General features: G+C 38.8%; 1 protein-coding gene across 2 annotated transcripts in view; it reads right to left on the bottom strand.

Annotated features, from left to right (window-relative positions):
* The window catches only part of COL6A6 (collagen type VI alpha 6 chain), a 98,786-nt gene that overhangs the window by 48,470 nt on the left and 27,238 nt on the right, over positions 1-23,078 (bottom strand). For both annotated transcript variants that reach the window (XM_079795497.1, XM_079795496.1), the window contains exons 11-21: positions 22,658-22,750; positions 21,388-21,441; positions 19,630-19,701; positions 19,517-19,543; positions 19,138-19,182; positions 18,994-19,047; positions 17,837-17,899; positions 13,781-13,846; positions 12,454-12,507; positions 3,418-3,453; positions 1,746-1,808 (exon numbers count right to left, since the gene is read on the bottom strand). In XM_079795497.1, coding sequence (XP_079651623.1) covers positions 1,746-1,808; positions 3,418-3,453; positions 12,454-12,507; positions 13,781-13,846; positions 17,837-17,899; positions 18,994-19,047; positions 19,138-19,182; positions 19,517-19,543; positions 19,630-19,701; positions 21,388-21,441; positions 22,658-22,750 — 627 coding nt within the window. The remainder of the gene's footprint in view (positions 1-1,745; positions 1,809-3,417; positions 3,454-12,453; positions 12,508-13,780; positions 13,847-17,836; positions 17,900-18,993; positions 19,048-19,137; positions 19,183-19,516; positions 19,544-19,629; positions 19,702-21,387; positions 21,442-22,657; positions 22,751-23,078) is intronic.

The raw sequence follows: 23,078 nt of genomic DNA, 5'->3' as shown, positions 1-23,078 counted from the left end.
GGCGGGGGGCGCATGTGTCCAATCTGACAGACAGTTGGGCATTTGCAGTCCAAATGAAGAAATACTGAACAGGTGAGTTTTTCAGCACTGCTTTCTAATTATCCTAAGCATCTTTATACTCCAATTGCATATATTATAAGAAAATAATCCTAAAAAGAAAAAAAATAATCCTTAATTATATAAGCCCCAAGACTGAAATATTTAAATGGAACTTTTATTCAATAACCACACTGAAGACGGGTCATAATAAACAAGATACGGCATGCAGTGAGATGAAATTTGGATAGTTCTACTTTGGGAATGTTCTGTTGCTTATTAACTGTGGCTTCCATATGTTATGCAGACAAACCTTCCTGCTGTGTTTGGTTTTCACATCTATTTTAAAATTATGTCATGAAAAAAAGTAAGAATCTATAAAATGGAAGAAGGGATGTTAGAGTAATATGGCTTGTTTAGCATGAAGTAAAGCCAGGCAACCTATTGAAATGCTTCCCCACAGCCCCAACGGCAAATCTTTCTCATTTGAAGGTGGGAAAAGGAACTTTCCTAGGCTGGCAAGTAAGACACAGAAAAGCCATCAAGCTCGAAAGGGATAGAGGTCCAAGGAGCAAACTGTTTGCTGCTCTGAAATCTTGGTAAATGTGAGCAAAGTTTCTCTGCTGAGATAAATCTAAGGATATTTGTTTTGCCCAACTTCCATGCACTGCCAACATCTAATAGTCACTTTAGGTTTTGTGTTTTTTTTTTTTTAACAACCATGTGGGTTAAAACTTTGAAAAATTGCAGAACCCTTGCTTGTCCTGCATTTGCCAAACAGCAAAATAATTTCTCAAGATTTCAAGACTAAAAGAGAGAGAGAGAGAGAGAGAGAAAGAGAGAGAGAGAGAGAGAGAGAGAGAGAGAGAGAGAGAGAGAGAGAGAGAAAGAATATTCTTACGTTCGTAGTCTTTTTATTTTCATCTCAGCCTTTTCTAGGACTTCCTTTCCCTTCTCATTATTTCAGGCTACATCTTGCCCTTTCTGGCACATGCTTCCTTTTCCCTCATGTGAGCAGTGTCAGAGCCAACCATGGCTTGTTCCTTGTAAAGCAAAAAAGTGCTGGAGGCAGCTCCCAGGAGAAGCGAGCTAGAAAGCACAGGCTGAGTGCCACACTCCAGATCACCCCGCCGAAGACCTCAGCTGTATTTAGAATAATTGTTTCCTAGCGCGGAGCCAACTCTTCTACAGCACAGCATCCAGATATGTAACACTGAGAGCTTACTGTGCTAAATTGGCCAAGATTCCCAATTTGAGGCTCAATGTTTTCCTTGGCTCAAGGTCTCTTTAGAAGACCCTAGTTCGCCTGAACTCAAGAGCGGGGCGTTCTCTTCATGTCGCCCTTGAGCTCTGCCACAGATAAGAATCGCTCAGGGACCGCTGCCCAGGATGTTCATTCTCCATGGACAAAACTTAGATAAGGGAGACCGAATACTGTACAAGTCAAGATTGTGTTGCTCCACTACTTTATTGCCCTGAAAACACTTTAAACAACTATAATTCCTCAAGGGCAATGGGCCGAGGGATTCTATCAAGGCTTCTGATTCTTTAAGTTCTCACATCATGATTAGTCTTTTTTTCTATTAAAAAAACCCCCTTTATTGTTGAAAGTATTACATATGTCCTCTTCCCTCCCTCCCCATTGACCCCTTCTAGCCCACCCCCAGGCCTTCACCACCCTATTGTGTGTTGATTAGTCTTAATTGTACCTGAGGGCCCTTAAGTCCCAGCGAGCCTTCAAGTCCATCTGGGCCTGGGGTGCCCGTTGTCCCCTATAGTGAGAGAGAATCAACCTGTTAACACTGTTTCCTGAGAATTTTGTCTCCTTTATGTGCAAGATTATAAATATTTTTTCAACCACATGGCAGTGCAGGATCTTTGCAAAAAGATGAATAATAAAGGAAAATACAAAGGAGGAAATCAAACATTTATATAATCTCATTAAGTAGAAATAATGACAGCTATTATGTTGTGTATTCTCTTTCAGTCTTTACACACACACACACACACACACACACACACACACACGTGTGCGCGCGGACACACACTCCTTTATTTTCCTATAATGCTTGTAATATGCTATCTCTAACTTGGGCATTTGGCCTAAAAAATCTCGCAATTTACTTTGCATTTTCTTCAAAAATCTCTAGGCATCTTACAACATTCTATTTTTATTCGAGTAGCTTAAATATTTAAGGAACAATAGCTGAGTATTCTCTTCATGTTGCCCTTGAACTCTGCCAGATAAGATTTCCAAGAAGAGTAAGAAAGGATTAAGAAAGTTTATTTTAGGCAACTACTGGGATAGCCCAAATTTATGTCCCAGTTGTTATACAGTTGGGTGTGATTAAATGCCCCTTACTGATGCCTTTTCCTAGAAAACAGAAAGAGGAAATTTCTCAACATCTTCTCTCCCCAGTCTCGTTTCATTTGTTTTTTGCCATTTTTCTGAATCTGCTTTGTTGTTGTTGAAGTCTAACCTTGGCATGTGTGTGGATGCCGTAAAGGCTGTGGATGGTACAGTCGTAGTCTTTACCGATCTAAAAATGTCTGTTTTCCTCACCTATAGTATAGCCACCTACAAAATTCTAGGGTAACAGCTATTTTGCCTCTGCACCTGCAATATATTAATTTGTTGTCTCTGGCATGTATTATTAGTGAACAGAAGTCTGCTACAATCTAATTTGTTATTCCTTTCACCGGTAAAACTGCCTTTTCCTGAGGTGATTAAGATGCTTTCTTTAACATTCTGGAGGTTCATCGTGATGTGATTCAGAGTGGATTTATTACTTATCATCATTGTATTTTCAATACGAGGATGTGTGTTTCCTCAGTTTCGAAAAATTCGAAGTCACAACTGCTCTCTCATAAATATTGTAGGTTCAAGAAGCATGTATAATGTATCACCAACATGTACAAAGGGGATGTGATTATATTTGGTGTAGCCCACTTCTGAACAAAGCATTCAAAAATACCATTTACATTAAGGTTTTATTGTACTCTCTTGGTTGAAAATGGGTTTATGTAAATTCTAAATAAGGTTTCAGAGACAATTAAGCCAAAGTCTAAAAGAAAAGTCCCCAACTGAGTTACCAGAGTTTGTGTAATTCAAAGTTCAATTTAACAGTAATGGGGCCAAGGAATGTCTCTTATCATTAACTTTTATGGTTTTGAATAAAGTGCCCACATTTTCACTTTCTTTTAAGATTTGAGTGTTTGAAATTGTAGCCTTAAAGGTTTCCAACATTTTATTCCACAACCAATATCATTAAAAAGAAAAGAACTTGGGGCCTGGAAGAGACGTGTCAGAGTCTTCGTTCCAGCTCTTTGAGTGGACACAGAATATTTATCATTTGGAGTTAAGAAAAAAAGACAGTGTACCTGTGGGCCTGTAAGTCCCCTTCGGCCATGAGCTGCCTAAAATAGGAGGAAGAGGTATGTATCAGTAACTCTGGAAAAAAAATGCTTTTGATATTTCATTTAAATTAGTAATCGGCACCTTAAGGCACTAACATTACAAAATGTTTCCACATATTGCTCAAAACATTCAATTATCCTCTGCACCATGACAGCGAAATGTTGCCAACTCTGAACTCCAATCCTAAGGCAAGAGGGAATTAAGATCATAGACAATTGAAATCTATAGATACTAATGAGAGCAGATTGTGGTCAATAATTCATCCTCCACTAAATGGTTACTGGAGCTGCTTACAGAAGCTCCAAAATTGACTGGTTTGAATTTTATTTCTTTTTATTTTTCCAAAGTATGACCACGTAAGCCAGAAATCGGGTCTAGAGTGGCCAGCAGGCAGGAAGCCAGAGGGAAAACTGGGAGAACTGACTTCATGAACTTTATTATAGACAATGGCAGAAGCCAACGATAGCCAAACTAACTTTACCCATCCCCCACAAAGCCAAATACCTGCCAAGAAATTTTAAAGAATCACCACAATCATTCAAAAGTCACTCAATTCCATTTGCTATTAAAATATCCAATCAAAAGAATGGTGCTCTATAATCAAGTGGGTTTTTCCTACTACTCGCATAGGTAGGATTAGGTTTGGGTAGATGCCAGATCAATACTTCACAGATCTGGATATCAAGAGACAAAGACATTTTATTGTCTACATGAGGATCTCTCCGTAAGGTAAGAGCAATACTGACATCCAGGATTTGGAAAATTCACACTCTGTCAGACAATATTTTCTTGGTGGAAACTTATTTGAGATATTCAGCTCAAAATTCTGAGAGGCCAAGATTGCAGACTTTAAATTCTACTAATATTATTTCAGTCAGAATTTATTATTATCTAGGAAACAGACTACATCTGGGGAAATGGTTGGAGGCCTACTTCTTGAAAACCCTGAGGAGCCAGCTTTGATGAAAGTCTCAGTCCTATCAGAGGGAGGGAAAGAAGCTGTCTGTCTTCCTTTAGCACAAGGGTTTATCTGTTCTGAATCAGTTCACTTCAGTTTCATTAAGAAAAATATCTACCAAGGATTAACTACCCACAACACACATTGGATTGGAACCACAGGAGCTTAAGGATGACACACACATATCCACAGACACAGAGTCCTTGATCTCAGAGCACCCTCACTCTTTGGGTTTGACGGGAGGAGATGAATATTCATAAGGCAGAGTATAGCACATGCTACGGGAAAGGGGAATGGTAGGAATATGGGTTTTGAAGAAAGCAATTATTTCTAGAATGAAATCAGGGAAAACCTTCCTGGAAGAAAAGATTTTAAAGATGGGTTTTGGAGGATGAGTAGGAGTCTTCCAGGGAGAAAATGTAAGGAGTCTTCTTTTTAGCAGAGGATACCAGCCTAAGTAAAAATAAAATGGGAAAATAGGATGTGTATTTGATAGTGGCAATTCTGGGTCTAAGATGTGAGAAGAAAGGTGAGTATTAGGGTTACTAAAGCTGAAAACACTAGATGAAGGGTTCACACTTCATTTAGCTTCTGCTAAATGAACCCACTGGGGTTCTTGGAGCAGAAAATGTACATGGCCAGACCTGGGGTTTAGGTGGATACATCTGGTTGTGGTAGGAACACTGAATGAAATGCAGCCTTATCTTTAGGCAAAATAAAGAGCTTCCTATATGATAAAAAACAGGCCTCCACATCCAAATATCTGGTCCATTATCATAGCATTTGAAAGATCATCAATAAACATTTGTTCTGTCTTTAAGGTTTGACCTTGACAGAGCTTGATTTAAATTACTTCACACCTATTTATTGAGCTCCAGCTTCCTAGAAGCACTTGTCTATGTGGTGGTGAGAAAACCCAGACTCCTGTCCCTAGGCAGGGGTTTATAAGCCTAGTGGTGGAGACAGACCATAATCTACCATTCACAAAAATAATGAGAACATCTCCAGAAGTAATCAGCTGGCACCTTCATTATGAAAGTCATGGTTTTAAATACCCTGGGTAGGTGTGAGAGCAAGAAAAAAAAAAAACAACAACAATGCAAGGAAATAGGGGAGATGATTTTTACAATTGTGCCTCAAATTTTAAAATGTTTAGGTGGGAAAAATTAAGTACCTATACATCTTAATGACTTGCCTAAAGGCTTATAGTTGTCTAGTAGCACATCCAGACAGCCTTACTCATCTGTGAAAGGGAATGTGAATGGGCACAGCAGAAAGAAAATCTCCCCAAAGAAGATGTGAGAGTAAAAAGACTCAGAAAAGTCCTCAGTCCCTTGGTCCCTCATAGCACAGCTTCCTGGTGGTTTACCATGACCCACTTTCCCATATAGGTATGGACTGATGTGAGAAGAGAATCCCCAGAAAAAATAAAGAAAGACATTCTTAATGGTAAAGCACTCCATCAATATTGAATCTTTTATCCCCCAAATTTAGTTATGCATTCATTGGTTGATTTTTGTATGTGCCCCGATCAGGGATTGAACCTGCAACCTTGGCATATCAGGATGACGCTCTAACCAAAGTAGTTATCCGGCCAGGGCAATACTGAATCTTAACGGCAAACTCATTCACCATGATAAATGACTGTCCTCGAGCACTTCAAGCTGTCCCTAAAATAGTGCCAAGAGAGAGGAAAAGGGAAAAGCATAACTAACAGAACCTCAGGACTTAATAGGACTGAAGACCATGCTTTAGTTTGAGGCTACAGTTGCTTCTCATTAGCCATGGCACAAGGATCTATTCTTATTCTCAGTAAAGTCTGGCTCAGAAAGAGCCAACATCCCATTCCAATCCCCACCCCATCCTCCGCTTTCTGGTCCTGGTCCTTCCTCCTCCCAAACATCCAATCCATTATAGACTCCTGGCACAGTGCTTGTTATACCTACAGCTCTGTTCTCCTCTGTAACAGTGGCTCTTGACAACATTGGGGGATTTAGCCCCCCCCCCACCCCCACCTCCTGCTTCCTTCCCTGGGAGTATCTGGCAATATCTGGAGATATTTTTTCTCACAAGTCAGGGGTGATACTGGCATCTTGTGGGTGGAGGTCAGGAATGACACTAAACATCCTAAAATGCACAAGACAGCCTCCCACAACAAAGAATTAGCCCAAATGTCAATAGCAAGTTGAGATACCATGCTCTACAACATGATTCTAAGTTTCCTGAGAGCAAAGGATATGTCTTATTTGAGTTTGTAGGTGTAGCAGTTAGTAGAGTTGCTGGTACATTGTAGGTGTTCAATAAAAGTTTACCAAATGAAGGAAGGTCAGATTTGGTCAACTGATGAGATTTCCCTGCATGTCACACCCTACCACTGGCCAGCTTCCAATCACTGATCAGTTCAGCAGAATTTTGTAGCATTGAGGAGTCCTGACAGTTCTTACCTACATTTTAGAGTTTTTCAGTAGTGATACAGATTTTTCTGCTTTCCTAAAGGAGAATGACTTTACTGGTATTATAAAAATGATACATGCTGATTTTTAAATATTCAAATGCAGAAAATACACAAAATAAAAATTTAAAAGCCATCCCACATCTTCCATCTAAAAATAACTCTCATTAACATTTGGTAATTATGATTCCTGGTATCTTCTTATGCATGTTTACAGATGGAGTTCTAAATAGTGGTACTTTGGATTAAAAAAGGATCATGTTATTCATGCTATTTTGAAATTAAAATATTACATTTAATTTTATTTGAATTTAATAGAGTAAAAAATGAAACTGAAAGAATTGGAAATGTCAGGAGGTAACATTTCTTGACAATGAGAAATAATACATTCCTAAAAAAAAAGGAATAATTATTTTAAAAACTCAGGAGTTTAGGGTAATACATACTATATGTTAGCTTAAAATGATGCTTAGACAATGATTCTCTACAATGAAATATGAGGACACAGTATACCAGCACTTTCCCTACACTTCTCCCACTTTATTTTCATATAATTTTTAGATTGTCAAATGTATAAAATTTACATTTTGTTCTGTAATCACAGTTTCTATGGTTTAGCCTTATTTCTACACTTAGAGGGATTCAAATTTATTATTATAAAGTTTTAAAGAAAGGACCACGAGGGCTATGCTGTCTGAGTTTTTGAAGGCTTGACATATTAAGTACTTATACACTTAAAGGACAACTTGGGTGAGTATCCAAATCTTGAAACTCCCTATTTCAGAACTCGGTAGCCATTCTCCTGTTCCCTTTGTCCCTGAATGTTGGGAAGAAGGCCGAAGACAGACTGAGTTTTCTGTTTTTTTCCACCTGGAAAGTCTCAACATTCTTTCTTTATGTGGTAAGTTTGGTAATTTCAATAGGCTGTGGCTCAGTGTTGATATATTCATATCATTTTTTTTTTCTAAGTCAGATATGTCTTTTCTCTCTGCTTATTTGAGCTTTTGCTTCAAGAAGTGATATTTTATTGCATTTCTGAAATTTTTTGGTTTAATTTAGTAATGCAAATTCTACATTTGTTGGCTCTCCACTGTTGATATTCTATCTCTATTTTATTCCATACTAGAGGCCCAATGCATAAAATATGTGCAAGAGTAGACCTTCCTTCCCCCTGCTGCCGGCATTGGCTTCCCTCCAGCACCTGGGACCCAGGCTTCCCTTTGGCCACTGGCAGGCAGGCACCAGGAACCTGGGCTTCCCTCGCAGCCCGAAGCCCTGGCTTCATCAGGAAGGACGGCTGGTCTAATTAGCATATTACACTTTTATTATTATAGATGCCAGCCTATATTTTCAGTCATACTTATTTTAATTTTTTGTTGCTTCTAATATAGCTTATCTTCTATATTTTTTTCACTTCCCATTGTTCCCCAACCATTACCAGCTTGCTTTTTTCACTTGCTATCATTTTATCAGTTCTTTAGACTTGTTTTAGAGCAGCCATACTGTTTTAATTTTTTTGAGACTTTGGAGAACTATTTGCCAGAGTTGTTTTACCTTTTCCTTAAGTAGTTCCTCTTCTCATGAGGGTTTATCTGACCTGGGTTCATGTAGTTTTTCTCTTATTTTCTTGCAATTTCTATGCATAAGTCCTGATTAGTAATCATCTAATTAACAATAAAGATTATTAATATTTTTCATTATTAATCACCTTTGAATAGGGTCACCTATTTACTGAAAAACTATTAATGGGATACAGCTGGACTTGGTCAATAGCTTTGATATAGGTATGTTATCTCAAATACTTTCTCATCATGAATTATTTCTTTTACCTTATGGCTCCCTCTTCCTTCAAATTTTGGCATTTAAGAGACTCATGGAACTCACACAAAGTCCTTGAAGCCATAGTTTCTCTGTGCTGTGAGAGTCACTGTTTCTTCTTCTGTCTTTACAGCCTCCATGGCCTAGGCTGCTAAAAATCGAATATTCTTCAGTTTCTCATTATTTGCCTCCTCTGCTAAACTGTGTTTCTATCAGTATATTCCCTGATCTTCTCAAAATGTGTAGTAGCCCTGGATTTTGTTCACCAGCTTTTTCAGGAACATGGCAGCTACTTTTAGAAAAATCTGACCCCTGCTCGAGGTCTGAGGTGCTATGTGTCAGCTCTCCAAAGCCTCCCTCATTAGGATACAGATTTTTAAATATTTGGCCAATAGTTGTCATGTGCAGCTTAAAGTTGTGGTCATTCTTTGTTGAACTATTTTACATTTCTTTTGTTGTTCTTGGTGAATTGCACAAAAGGGGTATAGTATTAAAAAACCACCTTGGCCCAGCCAGTGTGACTCCGTGATTGAGCGTCCACCTATGAATCAGGAGGTCCTGATTTGATTCCGCGTCAGGACACATGCCCGGGTTGCAGGATTGGATCCCTAGTGAGGGATGTGCAGGAGGAAGCCAATCAATGATTCTCTCTCATCACTGATGTTTCTATCTCTCTCTTTTTCTCCATCTCCCTTCCTCTCTGAAGAAAAAAAAATAATACTACCTTGACTTGGCCATCTTTAGCTGGAAGTCCTATTTATACTCATGGATGACACCGCTGAATCTAAAACCCAAGATGGGGCCATATTTCTCATGAGTTGTGCTGTTTAAATAACACATGGTCATATTGCACTTGCCTCTAGAGAGACTATAGCCTCTATAAAATAATAAAAGTACGTCTCCTGCCAGGATTTCTGGGATGAAATTCTTGAAGTTCAAAATATTTTCTCGGGGTATGTAAGCTGGCTACACCCTCTTAGAAGGTGAAATGAATAGCAAATGTATTTCTTTATCTTTCGATGCATTAAAACAGCAGTAGTAAAGTGCTTTCCAACAGCGATCAAATTCTGCACATTTTAAATGTAATCTCTATTTTTATTTCTATTTCTCTGCCTTGCAAAGAAGGAGTGTGTTCCAAGATAGAAAAATGTTTTCTCAATGGAGCAGAATAGCTGTTTTTATGAACTTCAGCTCAGAAAATACAATGCATAATAAATGAAATATATTAAACTAGTTTTTATTTGTGCTCAATTTTAAAACATTGTATATTTTGTGGGTGGGGAGGTGAAGGAAGTTGGAGAAGGCTAGATAGGTAATAAAGAATGAAAGAAAATGTTGCAAAATGAGAAGAGGCAGGTTTAATTTAGAATCCAATGCAGGCATTTAAGTACATTTTATCAAAGTTATCTCTCCTTATTGGATAAAGATTCTTTTACAATCTCTGTGCTCTTCCAAGAAGTCAAGCACAGAATCTTTTGTTTAAAGTACTCACTGAAAAAAAAAAATAACAGAAAAGCAAAGAAGCAAATACAAAATATCCTAAAAGGTTCCATAAGTACATGACCTACCTAATTTTACTCTCAGGTATATATTTTTACACCCCTAAAAATATATAATGTTTTAAAAAGTATGGAGGTTCCTCAAAACAACAACAAAAAACACACAACTCCCCCCCCCAAAAAAAAAATACCCACAAAAAAACAACAACCCACAAAACACACACAAACAAAACAGAAATAGAACTACCATAGGATCCAGCAATTCCACTTCTGGGTATTTATCAAAGAAAACGAAAACACTACCTCAAAAATATACCCCCATGTTCACTGCAGCATTATTTCCAATAGCCAAGACATGGAAGCAACCTACTAGTAAGTGTCCACTGACAAATGGGTAAATTTAAAAAAATGTGGAATATATACACAATGGATTTATTCACACAATAATATTCAGCCATTAAGAAAGAATGAAACCTTGCCATTTAGAATGACCTTGAAGGCATTAAGTAAAATAATTCAGAGAAAGACAAATCCTGTATGATCTCACTTTTATGTGGAATCTTGAAAACAAAACAAAACAAAACACAACTCAGATACAGAGAACAGATTGGTGGTTGCAAGAGGCAGAGGGTAGAGGGTGAGTAAGATGGGTGAAGATAGTCAGAAGGTACAAATTTCCAGTTATGAAATAAATGAGTCATGGGATAGGATGTACAGTATGGTGACTAACTTAATAATACTGTATTGTATGTTTGAAAGTTGCTAAGAGAGTAAATCTTAAAAGTTTTCATTATAAGAAAAAATGTGTAACTACATGTGGTGATCATTTTGCAATGTATACCCATATCCAATCATTATGTTGAACACCTAGAACTAATACAATATATCTCAATAAACATGCATCATTTTTTCAAACTGAACACAAATAAAAACTAGTTTAATAAATCACATTTATTTTTCATTAGTAGCCCTGCGCATGAATCCGTGTGCCAGTAGCTCTCTGCGGGGCCTGGCCGCTCCGAGCCCGCTGCCCAGAGGCTCTCTGCGGACCAGAAGCCCATCCACGATCGGGCGGGGAACGCTTGCCTCGTTGCCATAGCGACGAGGCAAGCATTCCACCAGGCCGCTCATGCTGCCCGCTCTCAGCGGCCGCTCCCCCCCCCCCCCCCAGAACTGGGGGACTTTGGTGGGGCTGAGAGGACTGGGTACTGCCATCTTGTGGCTATGGGCGCCACCATCTTTGTGATGGAATGATAGTTAATTTGCATACTATCCTTTTATTAGATAGGATTGTATTTTCTGGGCAGAAGGTCATAGAACCAGCTATTATATTCCATCAAGAAAATATTTATAAGGTAGAAAAAAATGGAAGTAAGAACAGAGAGAGGACCTATGCCAGGACTCACTTTGCTAAGTACATAGTTATTAAATTTGGCAGAGGAATGAAGTTTTGGATTTAAAACATCATCACTGGGCACCTTAGTTAGCCTAGTGTAGTGATTTTCAACTGGTGTCCTGCAAGAATTTTTAAAACATGCAATACCTGGCTATTTAGTCAGGGGCTCTGACCTTTTCCCCCATAGATTATCAAATTTAAAAAATGACAACAGCCCTGGCCAGGCGGTTCAGTTGGTTGGAGCATCATCCTGTACACCAAAATGTTACAGGTTTGATTCTTTACCAGGGCACGGACCTAGATTGTAGGTTCAGTCCCAGTCAGGCACATACGAGAGGCAACTGACTGATGTTTCTCTCTCGCTCTTCCTTCCTGTCTCTCTAAAAATCAATAAAAACATATCCACAGGTAAGGATGTTTAAAAACTGACAACATCAGTTTTTAACCAACACAACAATAGCCGTCCAGTGTGAATGGATCAAAATTATACTTTTTTTTTTTTGGTCAGATCGGGAAAAACACACACACATATATTTTGGTGTGCTGCAGAATTTTAGTAATTAGTTTATGTGTGCTGTGAGATGAAAAAAGGTTGAAGATTGCTGGCCTAGTGGGTAAGTCAAACTCTGACAATGCTTCCCCTAGCTGGCTTTGTTCTCTTTGCCAAGCTCTTTCTCCTGATTGGTCATTTCCCCTGTAGCCAGAATCTTCCTGCCTGAGCTTCAAGAGCCTTCCCAAGTCTTTTTCCAGCTCAGTTCTCACAGACATCCTAGGTCAGTTTCCCAAGGTACTGAGCCCCCACAGAACCGCCCCACCACTCCCCACAATCAGCCATTTCCATTGCAATCTAGGCTACCAGCCTAGAAAGGCTCTTACTGTCTGTCTTCTGGAGCCTGGTGTTCCAGGGGGGCCTGGCCAGCCTCTTCTACCCTGTCAAATGAACAAACAGACGTGCAACAGCAATTACACAGCATGGACACATTTCTTCTTCAACCTCAGCTTGTTTGCTCCAGGGAAGCAGGCGGGATACCCACCATCCAGAGAGTTATTCTCCCTCTGGGACGCAGCATTACTCCCACTGGTCATAAATCCCATCTCTTTGTGGGTAACGAGGAACTACAGAACAAAATGCTAAGGGCATGGCTTCATCTGCTCATCACCACTGCATAACTTGCAATTAGGGAGTAGTTAGAGTCTTTAAATCAAACTATCCCCACAGAGTGGACAATGAAAGCATGCCACGTGTTCAGTATAGGTACTACTGGTTTGGATTTCTACTTCTGGACTTCTTGTTCTGTTTAGTTAACCTGCGTAGATTACACCCTAATGTGAATAAAACCACACAATACTCACAAGTCTTCCCAAGATAGAAAAGGAAGGCCTACTTATGAATCTACATTGAGACATTTGTCACTTAACAAAAAATGGCAGGTAACATTTCCTGAAGGTTTCTGAGATGGCAGGGTTAGTCATTGAATTCCCACCATAAAACTGCCGAAAGTAGGCTTTTACTCTTCTTTTACATGTGAGAAAATTGGGGTTTACAGAAAGTGGCCCAAGGCCACAGAGATGGTAAGAGACCAAGTCCCCAAAATAAAGTCCTTCCACCATATCAGACCTCTCCCCCAGGTGGAGTCACCAAGGAAACTTCCTCATTAGCAAGAAGATCCAGAGACACATGTTATTCAGATAAAATTGTTTTAAAACTCTAAGAAACACACAACAAGTTAAAATGATCAAATTGGTACTTGGAAAATTTCATGAGATTAATACCAGGAAACCTGCCTTGAGAATGTGTCTAGATCAGATCTTGCACTTTTAAAAATCATAAACTATGAAGAATATGATGTCTTGTTAAGGGATGTGTCCTCTGGATCCTGGCAAGGCCAACAACTCACTTGCTAGTTCTATTAGCTAGCCCTACATGTTAAGTTAGAGTTTAGATGTTTACATTCATAAATGATGACCTCAAGGGTATGGCTCAGTGAAGCAAGTCACCCCAAATTCAGAAGAAGAGAATGTTTCTTGAGTCCCAGAGTAGCAGATAAGGAGTAAAAGATCCTTTTGCTCCTAAAAATAATTTTTTTGCATGAAGTATATCCACTCTGATTCCAAATTCTTTATGTGCATTTCATGTCCAAGAACTGGGGCCTCCCAGCTGCCACATCATTACAAGTTTCCTCTCAAATGCCCACATACTTACTTCTCTTCCACGTTCTCCTTTCAAGCCCTTAGGTCCTTCTATGCTATTGTCAAATCCAGGAACTCCCTAAAACATAGAAAAGAAAAAGAAAAATCAATAGGCTTTGAACATATATCTTAAAAAATGTGCCTTGTGTATAACATATTTAGTCTCCACCAAAACGTGGACAGAAGTCTAACCCAATTGAAAGCAGAAACGGGTTAAGATTGTACATGGTTACAAGAGTTTTCTTTTCTTCCTGTGCTTTGTATAATCAGAAGCGAGTGGAAACTCAAAGTGTGTGCATGTGTGAGAGTGGGTGGGGGAGAGGAGGGAATCTAGAGCTTGCCAAGGGAAGCAAGGGTGAGATAACTTGTGTTTATGACAACTCTTTTTAAAAAATATATATATTTATTGATTTCAGAGAAGAAGGAAGAGGGAGAGAGAGATGGAAACATCAATGATGAGAAAGAATCATTGATCGGCTGCCTCCTGCACACCCCCTACTGGGATCGAGCCTGCAACCCAGGTATGTGCCCTTGACCGGAATCGAACCTGGCACCCTTCAGTCCTCAGGCCGACACTCTATCCACTGAGCCAAACTGGCTAGGGCATGTTTATGACAACTCAACCTGGCTCTGGAGGTATCCCTTCTTGCTACTGCTGTCCTTTCTCATAACTTTTCTTTTTTTCTGGGAGCCTAGGCAAGTTTATTCTTGAGGGTTGGGAGACTTTACTCTCCCCTACCCTTGGGAAAAGGCAAATTTCGTAATGGGCTCCACCCACCACAGGAACATACGTACACTGAGCAGAGCTGGGGACTGCATCTGCCATCCACTCCCTCTTTCTCCTCTTGGACTCCTGGCTGCTTTCTTCCCCATATGCTTAGCCCTCCTTTTTTGGTTTTCAGAAAATCCTAGAGTTTTCCTCAATATGCAAACAAATGTTCCAGCAGAAACTCACTGAAAACAGGCACACACTGTAGGATATTATCTTACGTGGGCCAAACGGAAAGCTTTCTATCTTGGGTAGTTAGGACCACAAACAGAGCAGTGTCACCATGATGCCCGGACAATCAATGGAGCCAGTCAATTCAGTCAATGCTCCAATAAACTGAGAGGGGACAACAATTACCCGGTCCTGCTGAGTGTCAGCTGCCGGGCTCTTTGGCTGACAGCAGCCCAGATTACCTTCATCAATCAATAAGTAATTTGTGATCACCAACAGGGACAGGTCATTGTTCCAGATTCTCAGTAAGCTTTTAAACAAGTAGTTTCTATCCTCACAGAGTTTATAGGCTAACAGAGTGAAAAAGACAGGCTTAGAACTTATAACTGATATTATTAAAAGTTAAATGAAAAATTATTTCTCCCCCCGTACATACTAAAGCCAAAGATTGTTTTCTTTCTTTCTGTTTTACTCTTAAGTTTAAGTATTTCTGTTAAGTTCTCCAAGCAGGGTATAAGTTACAATATTAGAGAATTACATTTTGGTGAGAAAGGTGTGTAATGAAAAGGAAGGTAATGTAAAGTCCAGAATTTATTCCACTGGGTGTACTAGTATAAAGCTTCATATTGTGGTCCAATTCTGAACTATTTGATTGAAGGAGATGACATTTAAAAAATCATATTCCAGCACATTGTACTGACTAGAATGTCCTAATTCTTATGAGGATCAATTGTTTGGTTAGTCTGAATGGGATCTTGTCGAGTCTTTCAAATTCTATGAAAGTGGACAAAAGAGCATAAGGTAACACAAACTTATGATTAAACTTGGGCTTCTAATAATGGTATGGTTTAGAATGATGAACTCTGTAGCTCATACAAATGATCTAGCTCAGTTCTCCCCCCCTTAAGCCCCTCAAGTTACATGAAATAAAAAAATATATATTTTGGTCAAAATAGGAAATTCCAAACAGCCAAACTGTGATTGGATTTTTGTATGATTGGACTTCCTCTCTGAATAAGCATAAATTTTTCAGGAATTTGAATCATTTGCATGTATCCCTATAAATAATTTGACTGTGTGTGTTCTATTTACTCTATAAATCTTCTTTTAAAATATCTTTTTTCTTATTTTTTTCCTGAAATAGAAACCCACAGAAACCACAGAGTTGTCTTTGATTTGAGATGTGCAGTATATCCCTAAATGGCTGGGAAGAATTCTTATGCATTGGAGAAGCATCTAAAGTTAGTATAATGACAAACAGCACAATACGGAGAAGCTCTAGTGGGTTGAATTGCAGTCATCTTGAAATCACAGAACATTTGTTTTTAAATAGAAATCCCTTTATATTATTCAGATTCTCTAAAGATTTTATATTATCATTCAGACAATTAGGGGAAATTCTGATCAAATTGAATGGAAGTTTTATAGCAATGCCCCAAGTGGATTTTTGGCCATCATATACTGAAATGTCTTTGTACTTAAGCTGCTATTTCTTAAATATCTGTATTTGTAGATAGTTTTTGTTTTTAATTAGATAGCTTGAAGTTGTTTGAAAACTCTTAGGTCACCAGACTATTGTCAAGAGATGTCACTTAGCAAGCATCGTTGTGTTCCAGTGTAAATTCCTCAACTTTATAAACAGAATTATCTTCAGAGCATACCTAACATTTACATTTGCTAATATATATTGCATCAAATTATTTCTCTGATCAACTCATGTGTACTGGAGGAAGAGTTATTAAAGACAAGGGCCTGTGAGATTTCCAGTTGCCCCACATCCTTATCAACACTTGGTATTGTCAGTCTATAAATTTTAGCCATTCTGCTCTGGCACATTGCTGGTGGGAGTACAAATTAGTACAAACATTTTTGCAAACTGTTTGGCTATAAAAACGATAGCTGAATATAGGCATATAAATTATCATCCAGATAGTCTACTCCTAAAGTACAGACCCAACAGAAATGTGTGCAACAGTGCACCCAAAGGCACATACAAAGATGTTCATAGAAGTGCTATTTATAATAGCAAAACCCAGTAACAACCCAAATGTCTATAAACAGAATAGATAAGTAAATCATAGTATAGTCATACAGTGGGATACTATACAGCAATGACATAGAATGAACTACTGTTATCTGCAACAACCTTAATGAATCTCACAAGCAAAAGAAGCCAGAAACAGAAGAGTATATCATAAATAATTCACTTACTTAGAGCTCAAGAACAGGTAAAACTAATTATGATCCTAGGACAGTGATTAGCTTAGGGAGGACTGGTAGGGATTTGAGTAGACATGATGGGGGTTTTTCAGATGCTTTGTTGTTGTCTAATGTTCTCTCTCTTTACCTGGGTGGTGAGTACACAGGTGTATTTACATTCATCAAGCTATACATTGATAATTTGTGTACTTTTCTGATGTATTTTACAGTTCAATAAGTTCTGGAGATGTAATATACAGCATAGTGATTAGAGACAATGAGACTGTATATTATATACTTCAAGGTTTCTGAAAGCCTAGATATTAAATGTTCTCACCACAAAAAAGAAATGATAATTATGTGCCATGATAGAGGAGTTAGCTACGCTCTGGTGATAATCATACTGCAATACATAAATGTATCAAATCAACACTTTGTACACCGTTAACTGGGTTATGTTCCTGTGAGGGCAAGCACCTTGTGTCTTAAGTTTGGCCTAACATAATCTTAGCTGGCTTGGATTCAAAGCAATGAAGCTAATGTGCTTCATCTCAAGACTCTTGGAGAATGGAAAAAACATATGGCTTTGTTTCTTCTCCTCTGTCCATATTCTGAGGTACCCAGAGGAAGATGATGAAGTACACCGTAATTCCTTCACAGCTCCGAAGCACAAGGACATTTCTGAATGTGTATTCTCAAAAAATACACGTGCAAATGAAGGGTGAGGGCTTCTCACTGTCCATTCTCATCCTGTTTACGACATGGATCTAACAAGACAAACCTCCTTTTAAACTTCCACAGCTGTGCCTGTGCCGATTTGAACTCAGGATTGCTACTGCAGTACCTTAAAGTGGGGATGCCACTCTGTCAATAGCGGATGGGATCCGAGCCCTGATGTTAGTTCACAGCCCGCACAGCCCCAGCACTTACAGGGTCTCCTCGCAGGCCCTTTGCTCCACGGTCACCAGCAAGCCCTTTCTTTCCTGGACTTCCCTAAAGTTAATAAAAATCAGGAGAAGGACAAAACAAGACTTTTTAATAACATGAATATTCACAAGGAGCTTATCTTCTCCTTGATTTGAATAATTAAATATTTTTTCCAAAGTTATTTTTTAAACTAGAAAGAGGAACAACCAAAAAAAAATAGTTTCAGGCATCATATGAATAATTTAAGAGTGACCTCAATTATCTGCCACAATGGTGAACTCTGTTCCAGACACCTTTATCATCTTGTTTAGTTTTTACAACTACTTTATAAACCAGGTATTGTTTATTATCTTTCTTTTAATGAGGCAGCTGGGATTCAGAAAGACTATTTCCCCAAGGTGGTTGCATTAGCTAGAAAGTGGGTTTCTGACTCAACTGTTCATATGCTAAAGACAGATAAAAGATAAAGTCAATGATGGAAGTATGACTGCTGTTGGTATTTGTTCTAGATGAGAATGAAGAGCATACACTTTCAACGTGCTGCCCTGCACCACACTCTTGTCAACACTCTGCTACCATTCTTGGTGCGGTAGCTGTTTTTCATTAATGACCTCAATTATTCACTCCTCTCTGAACCTTTGCTCTTTGCCATGTAACTCTGTAGTACCTTTCAACTGTGTGTGTGTATGGGGGGAGGGAGGTGGGGACAAAATTCCCTACCCCTGAGTTTGGCTGTGATGTGATTTGGCCAACAGAAAGAAATAGAAACATCACAGTGAGATTCCCAAGCCTAGCCCTCCAGAAGTCTTGAGAGACCTTGTGTGTTTCTACTTCCTCTCGTGCTTTTGCCAAGACCAGGAAAAGGTCATGGTCAACATGGACAGACAGCTGCCTGGTCCCAGGAATAGGATAACAGACATGTGGAACAAAGTCCCCAGGCAACCTACATGAGCTAAGGTTAACCTACATCAGTTGAATGTCTCAGACACATAAGAAATAAAAGTTTATTGTTGCATGTGATTGAGGTTTTGTGATTGTTTATCACAAAGCAATTTTGTGGCACTAGATGACTTATACACCTAAGGTAACGCTTCTACTCTGTTAATCACATCTTTAATCCCCAGTATAGTTTTCATGTTGTCTATTTACTGAATCCCTACCTGGGATCCTTCATCTCCCTTTTCTCCTTTTCTTCCAGGTTGACCATTGTCACCCTAAGAAACAGAAGAAGAAATTCAAATACCCATTTTCTTAATGAGAAAATAGCTCAGTAAGGTCTTTATGGCACAAAGAGAAAGCTCTACCTGTACACCATTTAATCCATCAATTCCGTTTTCCCCAACTTCTCCCTGAAAAGACAGGTGTGATCAGAATAGAGTGCGTTACATTTATGTGCAAAGAGGTCAGACACCAAACAAAAAGGCTAATTTTGTGTCCCATAGACAACCTCTTTGTTAGGCTGGCCTTGTGTAATATCAAAGATTACCCAGTAATAAAAACTGTCAACAAATAATATACATTGCCTGCAATAAAATACAGGAATAAACAAAGTTAAATCATTGATAATAAGAAAGGAAGGTCAACAGAAACTTCATGCATACAATCTACTGGTCAATAATCTCAAAAATAAAAATATTTCTAGGTAGCAGATGAGAAGATAAATGGATACGTTTGGTACTATACCTCCTGTCCATATAGTCCTCTGAGTCCCTGAAAATAGAAAGGAAAATAGTGGTTAGTGTAAGAAGAAAGAATTAATGTTGGGAAGACTTCACAATGTCTATTGTGACCCTTACCTTAGGACCTTTGGCGCCATAGCATCCCTTAGTACCTTGCTCTCCCACTGGTCCAGTGGCTCCTCTTTCTCCCTGAGAAAGAGCACAGACCCAGGTGAACTTTTTATATTGTAATCTGGAATCTGTCTTGAAAATTTGACAAGTTTTGTGTTGGGAAAAAAAAAATAGTGTGACTGCTCATAGTTTACAATCCAGAATTCATGTTTATACAAACTAAGCATGGAAGTAAATCAGACCTACTCTGTTGACAACTTTGTTTTGCTTTAGATCTCATGTGGATACTGTCATGGGTAGAGCAGTATCTATATAAAACAACCAGCAGTTAAGATGTAGTCTCAAGATTTCAGGAGGCATTCCAGGAACAGATAACAAAAATTTGGTGAGACTTCAGAGAAGGATGCGTCAGATATGAACTAAGCAAGAGGCATGATTTCTAGACCAAAATCCATTGTCCTTCTCTCTTTTACTTAAAATAAATGCTGCTCCTGCAGTCCTTGTCATGGTGACCCCACCAGACTGTACATCTTGTGAGCTGGAAACAAAGGTGTCATCTTCAGCTTCTCTCTCCCTAGTAGTCAGTAAGTTATGTTCATTTTACTTCCATTCACACCGTCCCCCATTCATACTAAGATTAAGACCACTTTGCCTTGCACCTACTACTGCATGATTCCCACCTGCAATCCCTGCCTTATCATCATCCATATTATTGCCTGGGTATGCTTTCTAAATCCATAGCCCCATCATTTTTACTTCTATGCATAACATCATTCAATGACTGCCCACCAACTGGAAGGCACCTCCAAATCTTTCACAGGGTATTCAAGACTCCCAATAATCTAAATCTTAGTTGACATATAACCTCCTCTCACTGTGAACTGGGATCCATACAGGTTGACCATGTGCCATTCTGCACACATACAATTATGACTCATGCCCTTGAAATCACCGTTCTCTCTGTAATAGAATGCTCTCCCCCACAAACTTTGCCCGGAGAAGTTTCCATTTGTCCTTCAGATGTCTGCCCAAGCATTAGCCTTCTTCTTCCAAGCCCCAACTGCCACCCAGGCTGTTAGTTGAGGTTGTTATGTATTTGTTCTGCTACACTCTGTCACACTGCATCTCACTGTACCTCTAGTATGGGACTTGTGTGTAACAGCTGAAAACACAGTTGTCTTATCTGCCTTTCTACTAGTCTAGAAGTTACCTAAGAACCATCCTTGTCTTTCATTAATTTTAATTTCTAGGGCCTAGCACTATAATGAATACATTTGTGAGAGAAAACTTTGGTAAATAATGTGGCAAATGGTAAGATGCTTAATATATAATTGTTAAATGAATGGATGCATGGATGGATAGATGGGAGGGAGGGGAGAAGACAGGAAAGAAGGTGGGAGGAAGGGGAGAGGAAGAAAAGGAAGGGATGGTGGATGCAAGAAAGAGTGAGATCCTTGATAAACATTGTGGTGTGTTGGTTTACCTGTGCAAAATGGATCAGGAAGGGGGAAATAACAGTGATCTGACTCCTCTAGTGAGGAAGATAAGTTCTGCATTGAGTTCATTGTGCAATGTTGGTGGATGGTGAAAGAAGAGACAGTAGGTTAACAAATCACCACTAATGATCATCAGAAGCAAAGCCCTATGGGGATTAGGAAAGACCTCTGACTTTTCCCATGTCCTCTGAATTGACACAAATGATTACATGTTGTAGATATGTCCTTAGGAATAAATGAGGCTGGAAAAAAAAACCCCTTGACTTACAGCAATGCCCTCCTCTCCCAGGTAGCCTTCACTGCCTTTGAAACCTGGGAGTCCCTGGAAATAAGGAAAGGAAGAGCACATTAACACTCCATAAAGCAAAACCCAGAGGTAATCAAGCAAAATTCTTCAACTTTACAGTTTTACTTTATTTAGAAAAGAGTTTGAAAAAATTTAGTTCTCTGCTACAACTTAGGCTGCATTTATACACATAAAAATAAATGGAATTTTGAGACAAGTATCTAGATAATTCAAGGGGGTGTATATGTGAGTGAATCATAATATGTCCATATGTCTCTGAGGTTATATATAGTGCTAGAGTTTTGTCCAGACACATGTTCAAATGAACACAGCTGTATGTGCCCTTGACAAACTAGAATTATTCTCTTCTCATTAAAAAATCTTTTTTATGACTTATGCTAAATATAAAAAATAGACCACCCACATTTCTTTCTATTCTTTCTGAGCCCCGATTTTAAGAAAATTCTACCACTTCTTTTTTTTTTAAACATGAAATAGAAGCAATCAGGAAATAATTAGTCCAAACACTTTCTTCGGAGACACAACCATGACAATTTGGGAGTTACAGTGCTATCTATAAATTATTCAAAAGTCAAACACACATATAAACAAGCAGTATTGAAATCATTATTAAATACATCCTAATATGGTTGTACATATTTGAACATTTCCTAAACTCCCAGAACATAGTTTTACACAGGGCATGTAACATTTTTTGGTTAGTCTGTTGTTGGTTACTGTTTTCATAATTGGCCTGTTTTTGTCTATACACCTGTGATAACATTTGGGTCTGGCTAAAGCTGAATAAAACATCTGAACATCTTTTGCTATGACAGGGTGATCTGATCTAGCTTGATTTTAGCAGACTACACAAAATATTCCTGATTTAAATGGCTCTGCAGTCATTAAAAATGAAAATTGAAATGACAATGGTATTCAGGAGCTTTTCATTATTCAACATGAAAGACGACAATTGATTTTCCTACATCACTGTCATCAATGCCAGAACATTGGATAATCAATGATCTTGGCAGTTGTTTCTCCTGAGACTTGTACAAAAGGTTTTTTAGAAACACTCCAATTTAGAATGCCAAGAAAAAGCCCTGACCATCTAGTTTGACATATAAAAAGAGAATAACAGGTTGCCTCAGAGGCTCTATCCAGAAGTTAAAATCACCCCTTACTTCACCTGAACTCATGTCTGAAAGACATACTCCTTTCAAATAAAGTGAGCCATACATTTTAAAATTACCTTTTTCCCAGGTGGTCCAGGATCTCCCACTGTTCCATCTCCTCCAAAGCACTTGCAGAATAAACAACAGCAAGTCCTTTCAGCAACATTGACCTTGGGGGAAGGCAGGGAATACATTTGGTGACATTGCTTCCCAAACACACATATAAGCTCACCAGTGTGATCCAGACATCTGTCAGTTTCAGAAGCCTGTTCACCATTAAAGTGATCGTGCTCTAGAGAGAACGCATGAGACATTCTTTACCATCCATCTTTTGTTCTGTGATCTGCATTCTCCAGCATATGAGGAAGTCGAATTCAACTCGAAGATCTTCTGTGTTCTCAAAATGCTATCAGTTTAGGCATGGCCAACTCATTGTATACTAATTTATGTGATTTCCTCTTCCCACCCCATCCCAGCATTGACCATGGTGTTGTTGAT

This window comes from Cnephaeus nilssonii (assembly GCF_951640355.1).
Source record: "Cnephaeus nilssonii genome assembly, chromosome: 17".
Taxonomy (NCBI): Eukaryota; Metazoa; Chordata; class Mammalia; order Chiroptera; family Vespertilionidae; genus Cnephaeus; species Cnephaeus nilssonii.
This window is presented reverse-complemented; position numbering and strand designations above follow the sequence as displayed.